At 58.6% G+C, this 20,506-nt stretch overlaps 1 protein-coding gene across 3 annotated transcripts in view; it reads left to right on the forward strand.

Moving 5' to 3' along the window:
- Nucleotides 1-20,188, forward strand: part of ACOT7 (acyl-CoA thioesterase 7) — a 134,259-nt gene extending 114,071 nt beyond the window's left edge. For all 3 annotated transcript variants that reach the window (XM_016953100.3, XM_001156114.4, XM_001156070.8), the window contains exons 8-9: nt 3,137-3,321; nt 19,769-20,188. In XM_016953100.3, coding sequence (XP_016808589.1) covers nt 3,137-3,321; nt 19,769-19,867 — 284 coding nt within the window. In that variant the 3' untranslated portion in view covers nt 19,868-20,188. The remainder of the gene's footprint in view (nt 1-3,136; nt 3,322-19,768) is intronic.
- Nucleotides 20,189-20,506: the final 318 nt, after the last annotated feature.

Raw genomic sequence — 20,506 nt, forward strand, 5'->3', positions numbered from 1 at the left:
TTTTTAATAGAGACAGGGTTTCATCATGTTGGTCAGGCTGGTCTCAAATTCCTGACCTCAAGTGATGAGCCCGCCTCGGCCTCCCAGAGTGCTGGGATTACAGGTATGAGCCACTGTGCCCGGTCTGTAGCTGGAATTCTTCAGGAAGGGCTAGAGCAGGAACAGAGCCCTGGGGGTGGGAGCTGGTCCCCCCGAGGTCCCCTGGGACAGTCCCTTCCCAGAGGCTGCCTGTGAGACCTTGGTGTCATGTGTGGGATGTGCCTTCTGAGCCCAGGGTCTAGGAGATGGGATGCCCTAAGCCAGGGCCCCTGGAAACTGGGCTCTCTCTTGGTGACTGGGACTTGTGATTCATCTGTCAACCCTAGGTTTCAAATTAAGTCCCAGCCAGTGACCACATCAGGTTTCCAGTTTTTTTCTTTTTTTCTGAGACAGGGTCTTGCTCTGTCACCCAGGCTAGAGTGCAGTGGTGCGATCTCAGCTGACTGCAACCTCGACCTCCTGGGCTCAAACGATGCTCCCGCCTGAGCCTCCCAAGTAGCTGGGACCACAGGCGTGTGCCACTATATCCAGTTAGGTTTCCAGTTTTTAAGTATCTTACTTTGTCCTGCTAGCCAATCTTATAGCCTGTGTCTTGTTTAGAATAATGATGTTGCTCTCTGAAGGGTGAAAAGTCTCAGATTTTGGTTGTAATTGAAAATTTTCCTGACATTTATTTAGTGTTAATTGTATTATGGACCACAAGAGGCTCTCCCAGACAGCATTCTCTTCTTTTTGTTGTTACGTCTAATGCTTTTATAATCAACCTACTTAGTTGTTTAAAGTCATTGTTGATTGCTGTTAGGAGTTTCTTCAGATTTCTAACACAGCAATTAAGCCATGAGCAGCCAGGATCTGGCCGTGGCAGCGGTGGCCAAGGGGGGCCTTCATGGGCAACACCAAGAGCATGTTTTTGGAGCCTGGGCAGAGTGGCTCACACCTAATTATAATCCCAGCAATTTGGGAGGCCGAGGCAGTTGGATCACTTGAGGCCAGGAGTTCTAGACCAGCCTGGTCAACAAGACAAAACCTCATCTCTACAAAAGATACAAAAATCAGCCGTGCATGGTGGTGCACGCCTGTAATCCCAGCTATTTAAGTGACAGGTGTGACAGTCGCTTAAACCTGGGAGACAGAGGTTGCAGTGAGCCATGATGGCACCACTGCCCTCCAGCCTGGGCAATAGAGCGAGACTCCATCTCAAAAACAAAAACACGTTTTCTGTTGCTCCTCAAAACTAAGAGCCAGTGTTCAAAGACCCCTGGAACCTGCCCTCCTCCAGGCACCACGCTCATGGGTGGCCCCCGTGTGTGACACTGTGGCCACAGGGAAGTTCTTGTTGGTTTCTGCTCATGGAAAGGGCTTGTTCCTGCTTTTTGGCCTGTGACTCCCAAGTGTTAAACACAATTGTTGGTGAGGGATGTGGGCTGGGCATGTGAGGAAGGAGGCAGAGATGCTGGGATACCCGCAGGTCTGACCCGTTGAAACTTCTAGCTCCTTAGCTGGGGCCTGACCCATGGCCTGCCCTCCTCCCGGGATGCGTCTTGTGACTGCGGGCGCTTTGCATGGGACTCTGTACCTTACAGCTCACGTAATGCCTGCTGGCGCTGACCACACAGCTCCTTCCTCCTCTCCCAGCACTGGCACGAAGCGCTCCCTGTAAGTATGAAGTTGAATGCAGCATGGATCGTTCTGATACTTTTTAACATGGAATAACCGCTCTTGCCTCTGGCCTGCTAACCGCCCTCCAACAGCCACCACCTGACCGCTTTCTCACTCTGGGTCTCTAATTTCCCCTGCCTTGTGAGGCTGGTCTCGGTGCAGCTAGGACACTGAGGGTTCCAGAGGCCACGTTAAAAGGTCCCCGAAGCCAGATATATTTCCTGGGGAGCAAGTCCCAGCAGCCAGAGTTGGGCAGGGATTTCCTTGAGCCTGGCCCAGAATAGAGGCCATGCTGGGCCGCCTGGGAGGGCATTCTGACCGCAGGGCAGCACTTGCTCCGGAAGTCCCCGGGGGTTTCTGCAGCCCGGTGGCCAGTGACATCAATGGTGACAGCTTCCCGGGGCCCCAGGTCAGCTCTTGGCTTGAGTCCTTCCATCCCGTAGCTATCCCCCAGGCAGGGTGTCTCATGCCTGCCTATAGGGAAGAGCTGAGCTCCCTGAGATTAAGGGATTATGTTGAGGCCAGGTGGGAGGACGGAGCCCATGCCGGGGAGGGTGGCGGGGGCAGAAGAGCAGCTCTGGGTCAGGAAACTTCTGCCAGGATGGACTGTTGGGCCCTGGGGAGCGTGGGGCGTACAGAGAGGTTGGTTAGGGTTGATGGGGAGAGAGGGACATAGGAACAATATATGGGAACTGGTGACTTTGGACTTTGTCATGATTCACAGAGAAATGGGGCTGGTGCTTTGAGCATGGAGGACTCTGGCCAAGGGGTGTGGCATCCAGCAACCCAGAGGAGGAAGCTTTGGTCCCGTGGGCGAGACCAGTGGGGCCAGAAGGGAGGCTTGGCATGCAGTCACATATGATTCAATCCCACCAAGGGGCACGGGCAGCTGCCCTGTGTCACTGGAGCCCCTGAGGGTGGGAGTGGCTGTGGAAGGTGATACAAGGTTCTGTCTTGGTGCTTGGAGCAGTGTAGTGGGGCAGCTGTGGCTCCGGTGGGCACCAGCAAGGCCAATGAATGGACAGTGCAGTTTGCAGATTTGGCCCTGACCTAAGGAAGGGCAGAGCCAGCCGACACCCACAGCTCCTGGAAGGCAGTCTGCGGCCTCCCCCGTGGGGGCACAGTGGCTCTGAAGCCTTTCAGCAGGTGCTGCCACTCCCGGCCAGGAGAGAGCCCGCCTGGGCGGGGGCTCGAACTCATGGCCACCAAAATCCTTCAGTGCCGAATTTTAGCGTAGACAAACCTGCTCACTAGAAAGATAAACATTCATGGGCAACTAACGACACATTCTAATATTCTGTTATTTGAACATCTGGTAGTCAGCCAAGCCACTGCTTCCCCTAACCAAGTGTCTGCCTGCTGACCACAGAAACGCCAGTGTCCCCCGCCCAGCCGTGGGGTGGAGGCCGCCCTGACCCCCGCCCTCCCTTCTCCACAGGCTGCGTCATCACCATCTCGGGACGCATGACCTTCACGAGCAATAAGTCCATGGAGATCGAGGTGTTGGTGGACGCCGACCCTGTTGTGGACAGCTCTCAGAAGCGCTACCGGGCCGCCAGTGCCTTCTTCACCTACGTGTCGCTGAGCCAGGAAGGCAGGTCGCTGCCTGTGCCCCAGCTGGTGGTGAGTGCGCATCCTTGGAACGGCGGCCCCTCCCTGCCAGGCAGCCCTAGGGTCCCTGTGCTTGGGCCTCCAGGGGGAATCTGTGCCTGCATGAGTCCTGTCCTGTCAGTAGGGGTCAGAGTAGGGCTGGGCCTGGCCACTGCCTTGACCGGTGACTTTGGGCTGCGGGGCTGATCCGGTGAGGCCTTGAGAAGGAACGCTTCATAACCAGCGGGTAGGCCTTTGGGCTGTACTCCCAGGGCCCGTGGGGTGGGGCTGGGCAGACAGGACAAGAGAGACAGACCCCTTTAAGAGCGCCTTAGCATGGCTGCTGCCTGGGCGTCTAGGTCGCCTCTGAGTGTGGCGCCTTGGTGTTCCCTGGCATTGTGTAAGAATGCTGGAGGGGGATGAGGACCGCGCCCTGGGTCCCCCATCCCCTGCTGAAGGGCCTGCTGGGAAGCCGGAGGGGTGGGCTCCCTCCAGGTGGCCCTGGCCTGCAGGTCCTGCCTGATGAGACCAAGCCAGGCTGGTGGGCTCTGGGCTAAGGGTCGCAGCCCCTTGGCCTTTCTCCTCCTCATGCGGGGCAGGTGGGGTGGGCGTGTGCAGGCCACACGCACTCGTTCACGGGGGCTGCTGCCCACAGGTGTCCACATCCCCTGAGCTCTGCCATGTTTGAGAGCTGGTAGTTCTCCGCCTGGCATGGACTCTGTAGGGTCACAGACATCGACAGGGTTCGCGCGGCCCAAAGAGGCAGCTTCCCTGTCTCTGTCATAAGAACAGAGGTTCCCCATCCTGGCTGACCCCAGGGGCTCTGCAGCCTTTGGGCTGGTCCTGATTTCTCTTTGAACCAGCTCTTGTGTCTGTCACTGAGGGGAGCAAGAGGAAAGCAGAGCTGTAGGAGCTTCCTGCCCCTCCGGGGAGCGAGGATGCGGAAACAGAGCAGCTGGGAGCAGGCGGGTGCCCGCAGGCCTCTTGGGAGCTGGCGCTCTGATGGAAGTGGCCAGGCAGGCACCACGGCCCTGCGAGGCTGACCCCTGATTCCAGAGGTTCTCGAGGCCCCTGCCCCCGCGGCGTCTGCTCCCCACGCAGATCCGCAAGCATTTGCTGCTCAGCCTCCCGGCAGGAGCGTGCACTGAAATCTCTGGGGCGAACATGCATTGAAAACCCATTCCTCTCAGAGCCTGGAGCACGGCCTGTCGCTTCCCCACATGACTGAGGAGGGCCGCCCAGTCGCCCCAGCTGCTTTGTTTCCCAATCGAGGCTGAGGCCCCTCCAAGCCCCTCTCCCAGCCCTGCCCCTTCCTGGAGTGGAGGAGCTCATGCCTCACCAGGGCCCGTGGTGGCAGCGCCAGGTGTGGTGTGTGAGCTGTCAGGCCCAGCGAGTACCCTCCGCTGCCAACTCCAGGCCAGCTCTTTGCTGGAGTTGGGTGCCGGCCTCTCCCAGGTCGGGTGGGCTGAGTAGAGGAGCTGATGGTGAACCTGGACTTGATGGATGAGGAGGACTCGGCCAGGCTGAAATGAAGGAAAGTGAGTGGTGGGTGCCCCCAGCACGGCACTAACACAGTGCCTGTGACCCACCCTTGCATGACTCTCATGACCAGGCCCCTCTTTGACTTGGGGCTTACGAGGCATGCTCCCCTTCTGGTGCGAGGACTGCTCCATGCCGCCAGCCCCACAGCCTCTTCTGTGGCAAAGTACCCTAGGCTGCCACCCTCCTGCCCCATCAGGGCTGGCTCTGCTCCTTCCTCCCTCATCTGCCCCCACCCCTCCCCATTTACTTGTAAGCCTACCCGCCTTGCCCTGGCCCACCTTGCCACCCATCGGCCCTTGGCAGGATGGTGTCCTCCCTCCACGTTGCCTGGGCTGGTCCGCAGTCATTCCTCAGCCCCTGACCCTGCTATGAGGCTCCAGCCTCCTCTGTCCTTGACCTTCAGCCCTGTGTCTGGTTCTCCTTTCACCTTGGACACGCTTTCTCCAAACTTGCCTGCTTTTCTCGGCCATGAAGTATGGGCTCCACTCCCACCTGGGCCCGCTCTGGTCTCTCCCCATGGACCCGACGCCCCTCCCATGACGCTTTTCAGCGTGGCTGCTGTCTGTCCTGATGCTGAATCCCCCACCTGACCCAGGCACATTTCCGAAGCTCTCTCCTTCCCCGCCCCCTACCTCTTCCTGCCTCCTGGACAAACTTTCCCAGTTCTGTCTTCCCTCTGCGGGCAGCATGGACAGACACAAGGACACGCCCTGTCTGCTGTCTGCTCCCTGTCTGTAGCACAGCTGACCAGGCCCTCAGTGAAGCCTGCACTCCCTGGACGGGGGGCCCCGTAGTGTCTGTAGGGATACTCCAGCCTCCCCGGCCACCACACGGTCCCCTAACCCTTGGCTTTGACACGTCCTAACCTGTGGCCCTTCTCTCCTGGGGTGGTCAGATCCATGGTCTGTGCCTCGAGCATCGCCTGTGTGTCATATTGACTCCCAAATTAACTTGGCCAGTGCTGCCCCTCAACAGGGTTCCCAAAAGCATCTCAAATACAGTTTGTCCCGAATGGAACTCATTATCCCCCCTGCAAAAAACTCCCTCTCCGCCTCTGTGCTGCTCTGGAAGTCTGGGAACCCAGCTGGCTCCTCCCTACTCCCCCCATGCCCATGCCCACCCAGTGCCGCTCCACTCCTCTCCCGAACAGCTCTTACTGCCCCGTCCCCATGGGACCCCTGCTCAGTCCTCAGCTGCTCCTTCCTCTGTTCCTGGTGCTCTCAATGTGACCCTTCCCTGCAGCCCAGGAAACTGGTCATCAAAATCCGAGTTGCTCCCTCTTCCACCGAAATGCATGGTGGCTCCTCCGTGCCCTGGGTGTGGGTGCAGCAAGCTCACTCCCGCCCGGCGCCTGTGCACCTGCTGCTCCCATCTGGACCACCCTCCCCAGAGCCTCCTGGAGCTACAGCACTTCTCAGACGTTTTCTCCTTAGAAGGGCACCCACGACCGCGCTAGAGAAGCGTCGCCTCCGCCACCGCAGACCCCCTCCCAACCCCCCCCACTGCAGACGCTGCGTGGACTGTCAGGCTCACATATCCAGGAGCAGGCGCCTGGCTGCCCGGGTCAGCCAGAGCTCTAAACTTACTAGCTGTGTGGCCTTAGGCACACACTTTCTATGTGCCTTGGTTTCCTCATCTGTACGGTGGTGATGGACACAGTGCCCACCACGTGGGGTGGGTGAAGATGGGGGGCCTTCGTCATCTGCTGCTGTTCACCTGCTCTCCCTGGGGCCTCACACCCTCTCAGAGGGAGGAGTAAACAAACAATGAAGATAGAGAAAGTTGAATGGTGTCCAGGGTCACGAAGAAGACAGCAGGGAATGAGGGGATCGGAGTGTGCCAGGGGGACAGGTACAATTTTAAATATGTTCCTTCCCAAGGAAAGCTTCAGCGGAGGCCTGGAGTCAGGGAGGAAGGGCAGGAGCTGTCTTGTGGGGACCGTTCAGGTGAAGGGAACGGCGAGGGCCAAAGGCGCAGAGCCACTGTCTGTAACGGGGGAGTTTGGGGACAGTGACACACCCGAGGCCACCCGGCTAGGACGGGGCAGGGCTGGGGAAAGAGGGCTGGTGGGAGTCTATGGGGCTTACGCATATGGGCGTAAAGTAGAGGAGGATCTGGGTGACCTGTGCTTTGAACAGGCTTCAGTACAGGTTGATAGGGGTGCCCTGGGGCGTCTCCCAATAGCAGCCCCTCAAAGCTGATAGTGGGGGAGATCCTCCCAGGTTGGCAGCGGCTGCAGGCGTGGTTGGTGTTTGCCCACCAATGATGGTTCCCTCTCCCGGCTGCCCCCAGCTGGGTTGTGCACACTGGTTGTGGGGTCAGGACCACTGCACCTACCCCAGCACTCAGCTGGTTCAGGGAGACCAGTGCAGTGACCACGAGGGGCCAGCGATCCGTGGGCTCTCAGGGAGGGGACCTCTGTGCCTCATGTTCCCCACTCCCTATAGAGTCCAACCCGAGGGGGTCCACCCTCGTGTGGATAGCAGCCTGCGGTCACGGAGGCTTTTGGGGCCGGGCCTGTGACCTTCCCAGAGCCAGCTGGGGAGCAGTCCTGGGGCCGCCCCTTCCAGAACTTCATACCCTGGGGGGGGGGGTCAGAGTGCAGGAGGAGGGCCAGCCCTGGGGGAAGGGGCTGCAGAGGGGCAGGGAAGGGCGCCAGCTTGAATGGAGGGAATGGCAGCACATCCCCTGGGTGTGGCCACGTCATGTTGATCCACGCTGTTATTTCTCACTCATTAAAGATGGTCTTTGATTCTTCACTGAGGTGCCCTGGGCCCATGGATGTCAATGTTGATGTTGATAGAAATAGCCACTGGCGGGGCAGGCTGCCCGGAGAGGGATTTTCAGCTCCCACTTGGGGACTGCCCACATGAGCACGAGTTCTGGGCTGGGAGCACGTGTGTGCTCCGTGTGGTGAACCTGCATGTGCGTTCCGTCCCTCCAGATGTGCCCTGGCGGCCCCTCCTCCTACTCCCAGTCACCTCCCTCATCCCCACGTCAGCTTTCTTCAGCCTCCTGCCTATTTTTAGCTCCCTTCCCCAGGGCCTGGCTGACACGGATGCAGCCTCTCTGCTTGGAGTTGCATCTCCATGAATATTTTATGCTGGGGGCTGCTGCACCTGCTCCGGGCAGCTGCCAGCACTTCCTGGTCTCGTATTAGAAGAGGCGAACTCAGTGCGTAGAGGCAGGCCTCCCCCTGGCAGTGCCCTCTGACCTTGGGCCGAAGGGGGCTGGAGAAGTGGCTTGTGGGGAGGGACAGCAGGACGCAGGCGGCAGCAGACAGATGTGGGAAGGCTTTTCAGCCTGCAGGAGGGTCAGAGCCGTATGTCTGCTGAAGCAGAGGACGTCCCTGGCACCTCAGGTGGGGGCTGTACTTGCCTCTGATTCTTGCAGGCGTGTGGGCATTGTAGCCTCCACAGGCCCAGGGAGTTGGGGCTGAGAACTTGTGGGTCCCAGCCTGGGCCTGAGGAGGAGGTGTAGACAGGGCGGGGTGAGGGGCTCGCCCAGGCCCCTGACCAAGGAGAAGCCTGTAGCCTGTTCCATGGCTGTCAGGGCTGAGTGAGCGCCGTGACCCCACTGCTGCCTGGGCACACTGGGGAGGGGATGTGTCCCCAGATTAGCCGAGGCTCCAACTGTGCAGCCACGTTATGCAGGGCAGGGTCTTTGCAAAGCAGGCTTCCAAACTGGAGGGAGCCCATCCCAGAGGGTCTCTCTGGTGCTCATGAACACACATCTCCCGAGGTGGCCAGCCCAGGACTCCGAGCTTCAGTCTTTAGCCACCAAAATGTTTTCTGGATGGAAGTGGGAGGCAGTAACGAAGGCAGGTGCGGCCATCTTTTTTTTTTTTTTTTTTTTTGAGACGGAGCCTCACTCTGTCGCCCAACCTGGAGTGCAGTGGCTCGATCTCGGCTCACTGCAACCGCTGCCTCCCGGGTTCAAACGATTCTCCTGCCTCAGCCTCCTGAGTAGCTGGGATTACAGGCGCATGCCACCATTCCTTATTAATTTTTGTATTTTTAGTAGAAATGGGGTTTCACCATGTTGGCCACGCTGGTCTCGTGATCCACCTGCCTCGGCCTCCCAAAGTGCTGGGATTACAGGCGTGAGCTATCGCGCCTGGCCTAGCTGTGGCCGTCTTTACCTTGCCTTTCAGAGCTGCCTCATGCATAGCCAGGGGAGTTCTAAGAACTCAGGGAAAACGCACCCTGTGGAGCTTTGTCCACTCTGACGTGCCCCAACCTAGAAGAGGCCCTGAGACCCTTGGGCTCCTTCAGGTTGAGGGAGCCCTACCAGGCCGGGGGCCATTCTCAGCAGGGTTGTTTTCCGGTTAGGAAGCCAGTGCAGCTGGATGGGGAGGCTGCTGCCTGTCTCCTGGGTGGGCAAGGGACTGGAGGGGCAGGGGAGGCTTCCTCTTGGGTGGTGCCTGGGTACAGGTCATTGAAGCCGGAGCCTTCAGGGAACGCCAACCCCTCTGCGAGCTTGTGTGTCTGCTCACAGATGCTTCCCATCCCCAGACAGGAGGCGGGCACCAGGCAGGGAGTCACTCGCCAGGGGTCGCACGGCCAGCAGGCCCATCTGTGACTTCACTGACTGGGAAAGGGGGCCGCTCACTGCTGTCATCGATGCCACTGTGCTTTCTCCCAGCCAGGCCCTACTGTGGGGTCCTGGGAGGAGCCCTGCCTGAGAACCCTTCTGTGCAAGAACCTAAACCCTGGGAGTCCCAGCACGCTGCCCACCTGCACTGCGCCGCCCACCCACACCGCGCTCAGCCCAGGGCCTTTGCTTCATCCCCAGATGATCTCAGGACCAGTGCTGGGCAGGTGACTGAACCTCCGCAGGCCACTGTGGAGTGTGGGGGTTGGGGCACATTTTAGTGGAAAGTTTTCCGCTCCAGTTTGATTCTTTTGCCTCTGCTGGGGCCTTATGTGAGGCGTGGCCTCAGCACAGACCCACACAACTTTCAGAAGGCTCTGGAACATGGTGCCCACCTCGCTTCTGCTGCTGCCCTATGACCTCCTTCTCCTGGCCTCAGCTGATTCACCTGCATGAGTGCAGGGGCCGGGTAAGCCCCGCGCCAGCCGAGAGGACAGCGTGGCATGGGCTGGAGCGTCCGGAAGGAGGGCACTGTTTGACCTGCTGTTCAGCTGGAGGGGCGGGATGGGCCCCAGGGCTGAAGTCAGCTGAAAGGCCCTCTGCAGCCTTCTGGAAGTTGTCTGCCATGCAGTGCTGAGGGCCACAGCTTTGTGACGCACTGATGTGGGGGCTGCAGACAGAGCAGGCTGGAGATGCCTCTTGGCTGTGGCTGTCTTGAGCCGTCGCCAGGCTGTTGCCCCAAGTTCCCTCTCCGTGCCTTCTCAGTGATGCTGTAATTGGAAGGTCCCTCGCCCCTTTGCACTTAGGAGGAAGCATGGGGCAAGCTTTCCATGATGGTGGCTGCTGCTCCCCACCCCCAGGACCTGCCTGACCCCCAGGCACAGTGTGCAGAAGGGCCTGGGGTCCTCGCATGGGCCTCGTTCCTCTCGAAGAAGCCTCAGGAGCAGAGGTGGCCATTCCTGACCGTGTCCAGGCCGGGCCAGGACAAGAAGAGAGGTCTGGTCCCAGGATGTAGGACAGAGAGAGAGGTCCCCACGTGGGGCCTTTGTCACGGGGCAGGGCCCTAGGGTCTCTGCTGCCTCGACATCCTAGACACCCCGTTGCCACAGGCTCCTGCCGGCAGGGAGGGGCCACACCTACTCCCAGAGAATTTCACTAGCAAAAGAGTGGGCGGAAGCACTGTGTGGTGGCCGTGTGCAGCCTCTGCACTAGCCCTGGGATGGGCACCGCCGCGCCCGTGTGCGGGCTCTTACACTGGCTTCCTTTGTTTGTTTGGCCAAGATTGGACTTTTGGAATAATTTTTTAATTGTTGACTAATTTAGGAAATTCAGCTGTTACTGGAGTGCAGAAGGTTGACGGTGTGTTCCTGGAAGGGCTTGGTGAGCCGCCTGCCGCGTTTGGCCATTAGTGAGGGAAGCCCTGCCCCCCTCCCGCCCCCACCTTGCTGCCAGCCCACAGGCGTGAGTCATGGACTGGAATATTCATGAGGCTCAGAATCCAGTGTCGTGCTCTCTGTTCCTTTTGCCTGCATTTAGCGGGAGTCAGTCTTGTGATGGGAAAACACCTGCATCCTGAAGCTGCCCCTGTCACCTCATTGGTTAGCGCTTAGGAACATCCAGTGGCCAGTGAGTCCCATGTGCCTAGAACCCGAGCATGGGTGCTGAGAAGGAGGTTGGCGCAGATGAGAGCATGTAGCCCTCCCCTCCAGCCTGGCTCTCGCCTTCCCTCTGCCTGAGCCCAGACTCTTTCTCCAGCCACCTTTCATGTTTCTGCTCTGCATATATCTCTGAAAGATCCACTGTGTCCAGACAGCCACACACTGGCCCTTCTGAGCGGCACTGGTAGGTAGCTCTTCTGATGCCACTGTGGCCTAACCAGCTGCGGGGGGTTAAAAACCCACCTGGGCACAGTGAGCTGCTCATGTTCTCCCCCTGGAGGTTTACAGAAGGCTCTGCTCAGAGCCAGGCCTGGGGGGCATACAACAGAGTGTGGGATGGAGCCTTGGGGCCTCTCTGTCCCCACTGCTGTCAGATTTGTGACACGGACAGAGTGAGCACTGCCAGGAGGGGGGCTGTACCAGGAGAGGCCCGTGGGTGGGATTTCCAGAGGGTTCAGTGAACCGAGGGAGCATCCCGGCTAGACCCAGGGCGCTGCGGAAGGTGAGCGAGAGGCCTGTCAGGGAGGCCTGGAAAGGTTGTTGGGCCCACGTGAGGTCCTGGCCATGGGACTTGGAGTTTTTCAGCAGGGCGAGTTCATGCCTGGAGTATCCTGGGGCTGCAGGCCGCCCACTTGGCTCGGCACTCTCAGCAACGGGTGTGGAGTGTCCTGGCAAAGGCCCTTTGCGGCCAGACACACATCTTGAGCCCTGCGAGCAAAGGTGCAGGAAGAAACAGGCCCTGTGCCCCACACGGTGGTAGAAAGGATGCAGAGGCCTCCCCACCTGTGTGTGCAGGATCAGAAGCAAGTCCCCAGCATGGCCACAGAGCTGGCCCATCTCCAGGGGGATGGCCAAGCCTAGGTGTGCTGGACAGTCTCATCTCATCTTTGTCACTGTTGCAGGCTCCTGTTCAGACCCTCCATGGTCTGAGCCCCCTGGAATTGATTGGGGACAGATGATGCCAGTGTTCATTGAGCAGAAGTACTGGTTTTGAATTGTTAACATAAAGACCATCCCTATTTAGAATTAAGGCTTTTTGATCTTCATTTGTTTGATCATTCATTCATTCATTCATTCATCCATCCATCCAGCAAACACCTCCTGTGCCCCTGCTATGTCCAGGCACGGTGCTGGCCTCCAGCAGGACAGGAAGGGCTCCACAGGGCATAGCACAGAGTGGGCACACGCAGAGCAGAGGTGTGCCATGAGCACGCGGCTTCTGGCCCAGGCCTAGCCCACAGTGGGCACTCAGCAGGTGACAGCTATGATCATTATTGGTGTTGTAGGGTGGGGACCGCCATGTCCACACTCCGGCACAAGAGCTGTGAGCCGAGCGTGCCGGGACCACGGCACTCCGTGCCTGCAGGAGGGGCTCCTGAGAGGCCACCACCCAGGCCCAAGTCCCAATGCCTCTTCTCCCCTTTGTGGTGACGATCTCCCTGCCTCCGCCAGCAGCCTCCCGTTGGCCTTTACGCCTCCTTTCTTGGCCCCACTTGGGGGCAGTTCTTTCGGAGTCTGAGCCGGTGCTGCTGGGTGAGGGGAGCCCCTGGTGAGGGTGTTTATGACTCTCCACAATGATCTCATTATTTGAGACTTCCGGCTGCTTTCTGCTGGAGGCTGGTGCAGTCCTGGGTGGGTGTGGAGGAGGAGGTAATTAACCCAGGCCTGCAGCTGCTGGGAGAGGCCACAGCGGATGGCGGACAGGCTCCGCTAAGGCAAGGTCCTCAGGTGGAGCAAGACCCTGGGGGCACAGGTGCTTGTGAGGCTGGTGGTCCTGGTGCTAAGCCCATCATTGCTGGCTTCTCCATGCACAAGGCCCCTCGCCCGGCCGTGCTGAGTGTCCTCAATAATGAGATGTTTTCATTGCTTTTGTGATTATCCCAAGACCCCTCTTGTCTCCTGTTATAACAGGGAGAGGGCATGCTACGTGGCTTCCTAATTAAGAAGGTCTGTGTCCCTCAGGCTTACAGGAAGTTGTTATATCACCACTGGAAACCCTTTTTACACCATTCATTAATTACAAATAGGACAAGCTATTGATTTTACCGAGGGTGGAACTTAGTCACTCGTCCTCCATACCATGTTCCAAATGTGTGTTCTCCAAGCACAGAAAATGCAAAGTGGAAAACATTTGGTTTACAGCACTCGGCTCTGAAAGCCACAGGCTTCCCCTCCAGTGGAAGAGAGCCCAGAAGACAGCAGTCGGCAGGAAGCACTAAGTGGAGGGAGGAAAAAGATGCAGACCCCAGGCCCAGGCAGCCACCAGGCTGCAGGGGAGCCAGGGGCTTGGTGCTGAGTGCCAGGCGGTGCTCCCTGAGCACCAGGGAGGGAGCGTACTGTCAACCTGCTACCCTGGGACCCTCCCCACCCCTGCGTCCCCGTGGGTGGGCGTGACACCCTAAAGGGCCCGCTGCGTTAAGGTGACCCCGGGCCATCTGGCCCTCCTTTGGGGCGGCCACACACCAGCAGGACAGTCCTTGGAGCAGTTCCCAGGCTGCACTTGGCCTCAGGTATTTCTGAGGACAGCGGGACCACCACACAGACACACACACATGCACCAGGGACCGCAGACACATGTGCACACACATGTAGGAGCTCACGTGCACCGGCACCACAGGAAGCACTTTGCCATGTCACTTTGTTGAGTTCCTGTTTCCAGGTGAACAAACCTGGCCCTGGGCCACACAGCTGGGCCCGTGGGACTCAGAGTCCTGCTCCTGGCCATGCTGCCCCATCCCTTCCATCAGGCAGGTGCCCGGGATACATGGGGGTCATGTGCCCTGAGCTGCCCTTTGCCACCTCATCTTTTCTTTCTGGCATATTCTTGGGGAGCCCCAGAGGCTCAGAGGAGCCTGCCTGAGGCCACAAGTGGGTGCCCGGCAGCTGGCACCACTGGCCAGTGCCCCAGAGGCTCCAGTCCTTCCCCCACCAGCAGCCTCGGGGACTTGAGAGAGACATCTGTCTTCCCGCAGAGCGTTCTCTCGTCCTCCACCCACCCCCAACCCTCCATTAAAAACAGCAACAGCCAACAGCGTATGCATTTATTTACTTTGCTGGGTGGAGGGAGATGGCTGCGAGGAGGCAGCAGCCGGGCCGTGGGTGGGGCCTTGTGCTGGAGACATCTGTCTTGCTCTGTCAGCTTCTCACCCAGCGGGACAAGGTGGCCCCTTTGTCACTTGGGTAGGAGAACTATTTAGCAGAGCCATGGCCTGGGGAGGCTGGCTGCCCACCAGCAGTGAGCCAGTAACCTACCATGGCACAGACACCGCCCTGCGGCCCTTTGTTCCACCTCCCCCTGGGTGGTGAGCCTGGGTCCTCAGGCACCTGGGACATCCCTGCCCTTGACTGCCATCTTCATAAACTTTCACCCTGGAAGGACGCCCCTGGGCACTCAGGGAGGAAGGCCGCCCGCACCTTGGGAGGGCAGCGCTTATGGGCGGGCACTCCACGCAGTGACGTTGAGGCTCCTGGGCTGGTCTGGACTCTGTCTCAGAGCCTGGAACATCCAGCAGATACCACCATCCCGGGAGACGGGAAGAGCAGTGGGGCCCTCACAGGCTCTCAGGCTCCCACACATCCATCCATCATCAGACAGCATTTGCTTCGTCTGAGGGCAGAGCCTGGCTGATGAGTTTGCTGCAAATATTAAAGAGCAGGGCCACATCAGAGCTGCCTTGGGGCCCGTTGCTGGGCACCGGATTCTCCCTCAGCCTGGAGCCGACCCTGAGAATGACCTGCATCTGGGCTCGTGCCCGCCTCAGGCTGCGTATTAACTGTCCTCGAGAGAAGCAGTCACAGCCTTCGGCCTGTGGCATTGGGAATGCTCGGTGGCCTGGTGGCCGCTGGGGTGGGAGCAGCTGCAGTGGTTTGGGATAATATGGCTGAGGGCAGGGCAGGGCCCCCGCCTGGGGGAGGCCAAGCTCAGCAAGTGCTCCTAGGCTGTGCCGAGGGCCGGGGTGAGGTGAGGGGAGGCAGGGAAGCCCCTGACCCTGGTTCATCATGGACACGCTGCAGGTCCATCGCCTTCCTCACTTCCCATGGACGAGTCCCACCCCTAAAAGCCCCTCGGCATAGGACGACCTGGAGGGCAGCCCCCATGCCCAGGTTTAAATGGAGGCTCTCCCCTTACCCGCTGTGTCACTTTGGGCAAGTTACTCAGCCTGTCTGTGCTTCACTTCCTCACTGGTAAAAGTGGACAATCATTTCTGTGCTGCTTGGTGGGGTTGTTGGGAAGACCCTGATGTGCACAGCCTGCCGTGCCCTAAGCATGGGTTGTGCAGGGAATATCCCCTTATCGCTGTAGTCCCTGCCCCACGTGCACAGCCCATGTGGGGGCAAAGGGGTGGGAGGGCTCTCGTCTGCAGTGCCTTCTGCAGACCCAGAGTTGGGTGGTCCTCCCATGCCCTCGGCGGCTGGAGGGCTGTGGTCACATCTCTGGTAAAGATGCCGAGAGCTGTGGAAAGTTACTCCTATTCCACTCCCAGGTGGTCATGGAGGCCAGATCGTTAGGGGACTCGAGGGCTCCACTCCACTGCTGCGTGTGGCTGGCAGAGGTGAGGACCGGGCTGTATGAAGCCCTGGAGGTTTTCTCGCTCTTGGGCGGAGATCTCCCTGCCGTTTGGGCCGTGCCGCATGCGTGGGGCCTGGGGCCCATCACACACCTATGAACTGGACCAGAAGGAGCATGGTCCTGAGTTAGCTCTTAGCGCCTCTTGGCGGGGAGTGGGGAAAATCGCGCCTGTGCACAGCCCAGACGGCTCCCTCAGCTCTGCCCGCAGCCCACCGCTTGTAAAGCCAAGTCCCCGTCTCTTTGGGGCCTGGAGATCATTGGTGCCTAGGGAAGAAAGGAGGGGCTGGTTTTCCCAGATCTAGGTCTAGTTAGTTTTCTGCTTTTCTAGCTTTTTAATTATAGAAAAGGTCAAATATACGCAAAAGTAAAGAGAAGAAAGAATTCCTGTGTAATTATTAGCTCAGGGCCAGTCTTATGCGTTGACAGCCCTGACTACTCCCCCACCACAGAGAGCTCTCACCTGTGGAGGTTTTCTCTTTTAACAGCTTTACTGAGATGTAATTACATGCCGTTCTGTTCACCCACTTCCAGGATACGATTCAGCAGGTTTTCTTCTATTCACAGAGGTGGACATCCCCCGCCACAGTCTATTTCAAAACCTTTTATCTCACCAAAAAGAAGCACCACCCCTCAGCCACCACTGGTCCCCCAGCCCCAGGCAACCGCAAATCCACTTTCTGCCTCTGTGTATATGTCTCTCCTGGACATCTCGTGTAAATGGGTGATAGGCAGACCCTGTGACCGGCTTCTTTCACTGTGTTGTTTTTAATGCCTGGTTGAACATGGGCTGCAGGGAGAAATTTGGTCCCCACAACCCTGCTGTGAGGTGGACATTGGCCCATCTTACAAAAGAGGAGTCGATGTGAGTCAGTGGTGAATCAGGATTCACACCCGGCTCCAGGGTTGAAGATGCTGGGCTGGTTTCCAGGCGGAATGAAGAGACCATCCCAGGAAGGGCACACAGCATGGTCGGGTCCCAAGGTGGGCAAGCCTCTGCCCGAAGGAGCCCATCCCCGAGGCGGGGCAGAGCTTGGTTCCTTATGAAAGGGATCCCTGGCCAGCTCAGTTTGAGAAAGGCGAAAGTTAAACAGATTTGAAACATGTCAGAACCTTCATCCCAGTGTGCATTGTTTATTGTAAGAGGCCATTTCGTGCATAGATCCCCAAACCTGCCTGGCACAGACCATCAGAGAGGCTTCATCTCCCAGTGGAGTTGGGGAGGGAGCCCAGAGGATCTGCAGACACAGACAGGCAGGCAGGCAGGCATCTCCTGACCTGGCAGCCCTTCCTCAGCCCCTCTCCAGGGCCCTGGCCTTAGACGGGCCATTCCCACCAGCCCCCCAGGACACCCATGGTAACAGCACCTAAGCTGGTGGCATTGGCTCCGCAGAGCCATTTGCCACCTCTCTTGGCCCCTCCTGGTCCTCTGGTACCTGAGAGCATGTGGCTGGGGACTCAGGCACTTGGGGACCAAGTTTCTCGCCAGTCTCCCACATCCGCACGTTCCCAGGAAGTTGCCTCCCCTCAGGCCGGACCTGGCTCCTGTGGGCTGGGCGGGGGCTTCAGCTGTGTCCCTTCTCACTCCAGCTGCCTTTCCTGGGCCAGGCTCACTGTCTCCTGCTTTCAAGGATTCTTTTTCTTTCCAAGCTCCTTGCCTTCTTTCCTCTCTGTGGAGGGCAGATACTCCACCAGCTAGAGGGAGGACCCGAGACGAGGGGCCAGGCTTTCAGACTGGGAGGCGCCTGAGTGCGATCCAGCCTGCCCATCCCCAGCTCTCCTGCTCCCAACCCCGATGTCTCCCAGGGCTGCCACAGCCACTCCAAAGCCAGCAGAACCCAGTATCAACCCCACCAGGCCCTGTTGCCTCGTCGCCGAGCTCTGGGATCCCACGCCCACCCTACAGCTCTTGCTCTGCCTGCTACAGGGTCTTCAAGGTAGGCAGGAAGCCAGGCTGTGGGCGGCCGCTCCTCTGCTGAGCCTCGGCCTTGCCGCTGCAGGCGGACAAGAAGCTGCAGCTTCCCTCCACATCACCAAGCAATTCCACAGGGGAAGGGGAGGACAAGGCCCCTATATCCCATCCTGGTAGCTTTGACCTTGCATTCTTGGCCACTTCAGATGTGCCCCATTTGGGGCAGCGGCAGATGGAAAGGGGGCAGGGCCCTGCTACACAGGTGTGGTCCGCGGGCCACAGCGTTGTGTCACCTGGGATCCTGTTAGAAGTGAGTCTCAGCTCCCAGACCCACTGGATCAGAATCTGCATTTACAAGACTGGCAGATGACTCAGATGCACTTAAAAGTTCAAGAAGCCCTGATCTAGCACATTCTGCCTCAGTGTGCACAGAGGTCTTCAGCTGTGCCCAGCAGGATGTAGCCATGTATGTCTTCAGGGGAGCTTGTCATCTGCAGGGGCTGCGCTCTGTGCCCTCCAAGCCCAGGAAGCTCAGGGGTCTTGCCCACTGAGAAGTGCTGCTGGAACTGAGAAAGAACATTTCATTTTCCCTGGTCTGTTTCAGGTCAAATTGCATAGCCTCAAATTTTATTTTTAAAAGTCAGCCAGAGATCAAACCGTAGCAGCGGGAGGGACTTCTTCAATAAAGTGTCTTGGAAAAGCAGTTTTCCTGTGTACACCGAAGACTCTTCAAAGGGGGACCAGGACCGCTGCAAGGAGCGCCACCTATTTCTTTAAATACCCGAAGATTCCATTGGCTCCAGGCCGGCGAGGTTTTGACAGTTTACACCTGGTGACATTTAGAGACCGATTTTGGAGAGAGCTGAGGGGAGGAGGCATTTGGTATAACTTGACATTACATCCTCTGGCTGACTGCGCTCTCTCTTGCCAATATACCATTTGTCTATAAAACACTTAGGCCCAAAAATAGCTGTACAGTTTGGTGTCATTGTGGATGAAATGAAGGGCAACTGCCCCATCTCTTTGGCTTTCAGACACCCTCAAAATGTTGCGATGAAATGTCCCAGAGGAATTAGCACAGCTCACTAAACCTGAATTCCCAGCCAGGGTGGGGCCAGTCAGAACATGGCGTTGGGACAGATGGGACCTCAGAAGTGACCACCTAATACTGCAGGGGTGGCACCTGCCCAGGGGCCACAAGACTTAGAGTGAAAGGGGGTGCCGTTCATAATCGCAGTCCGTCAACAGGCATGAACCAGGACCATCCTGGGCAGAACCCCGTCTTGGGCCAAATCCCACCTGTTCAGTTGGCTCTGCCCCCAGACCAATGAGATGGGGTCCCTGGGCTCCAAGATGCCGCCTCCTGAGTGTACGGTCCAGAGCGTGGTGACAGGGCTCCCTCCCAACAAAGCAGGCCTATTGCTCCCAGTACGGGGCGGGGCCTTCTCAAGGCCATAGGCAGCACAGCATCTGCCCACTTCTCTCTGGGGCAGTGGCCGTGTGCAGCTGGCTTTCCCCACTTCTCTCCGGGGCAGTGACCGTGTGCAGCTGGCTTTCCCCACTTCTCTCCGGGGCGGTGACCGTGTGCAGCTGGCTTTCCCCACTTCTCTCCGGGGTGGTGACCGTGTGCAGCTGGCTTTCCCCACTTCTCTCCGGGGCGGTGACCGTGTGCAGCTGGCTTTCCCCACTTCTCTGCGGGGCGGTGACTGTGTGCAGCTTTCCTGGGAGTGCAGCAAATGCAGGGTCCCTCTTCCTTTCCACTTCCGTTCAGCTCCCATGTTTCATTATCAAGTGCATTTTCCACCGAAGTCCAGTAGCAAACAGGCCCTGGGCTTGGAGGTCACCTGCTGTGAAAGGTGGTGAGAGGGTGTCACAGGGCTCAGCACTTCACTGACTGCTTCTGACCCGCCATGCCCTTAGTGTCCCCTCTATGGAGCTGTGCCACCTGTGGCTCCTGCGGCCCCTCAAAGCATCTTGGCTGAACATACTCAGCCCAGTCAATGGGCCCATCAGCGAGGTGGGACATGAGCCCCATGCCTGCTACCCGGCAGTCCCAGGAGGCCAGCGGGGCCGAGGCGTGGTACTCAGCATGCACCAGGGGTGGGGCAGATCCCACGGGTGGGGGGCAGGGCCCCAGGCCAGGTCACAAGGCCATGGCACTGGTTCTGCAGTGACCCTAACCTGCCTGTCTCTGTATGTGGTCCACAGCCCGAGACCGAGGACGAGAAGAAGCGCTTTGAGGAAGGCAAAGGGCGGTACCTGCAGATGAAGGCGAAGCGACAGGGCCACGCGGAGCCTCAGCCCTAGACTCCCTCCTCCTGCCACTGGTGCCTCGAGTAGCCATGGCAACGGGCCCAGTGTCCAGTCACTTAGAAGTTCCCCCCTTGGCCAAAAACCCAATTCACATTGAGAGCTGGTGTTGTCTGAAGTTTTCGTATCACAGTGTTAACCTGTACTCCTGCAAACCTACACACCAAAGCTTTATTTATATCATTCCAGTATCAATGCTACACAGTGTTGTCCCGAGCGCCGGGAGGCGTTGGGCAGAAACCCTCGGGAATGCTTCCGAGCACGCTGTAGGGTATGGGAAGAACCCAGCACCACTAATAAAGCTGCTGCTTGGCTGGACCCACGTGTCCTGGGTGGTCATTTGTCTTGGGGGGGCTGCTTTCCCAGGGGGTGTAGGACGTTGGGGCTCCCGTGGACAGTCTCAGCCCTCCCAGCACCAGCACCTGCGTGTACCCTAGAACCTCAGGCACAGCCACACCGATTGGTGTCCGGCTGGTGACTTGCTGGCTATGAATGCCCATTTCCCGTGGGTCCCTGGTTTGGTGTCCTGGCCCCAGACACCCTGGCTCCCTGGACCTCATAGGCAGCCCAGATGCTGGGAGGATGTGGGCTCAGGGCCACACTGCCTGGTGGGAGTGCCAGCACCCCACAACCCCC

This window comes from Pan troglodytes, chromosome 1 (assembly GCF_028858775.2).
Source record: "Pan troglodytes isolate AG18354 chromosome 1, NHGRI_mPanTro3-v2.0_pri, whole genome shotgun sequence".
NCBI classification, from domain to species: Eukaryota; Metazoa; Chordata; class Mammalia; order Primates; family Hominidae; genus Pan; species Pan troglodytes.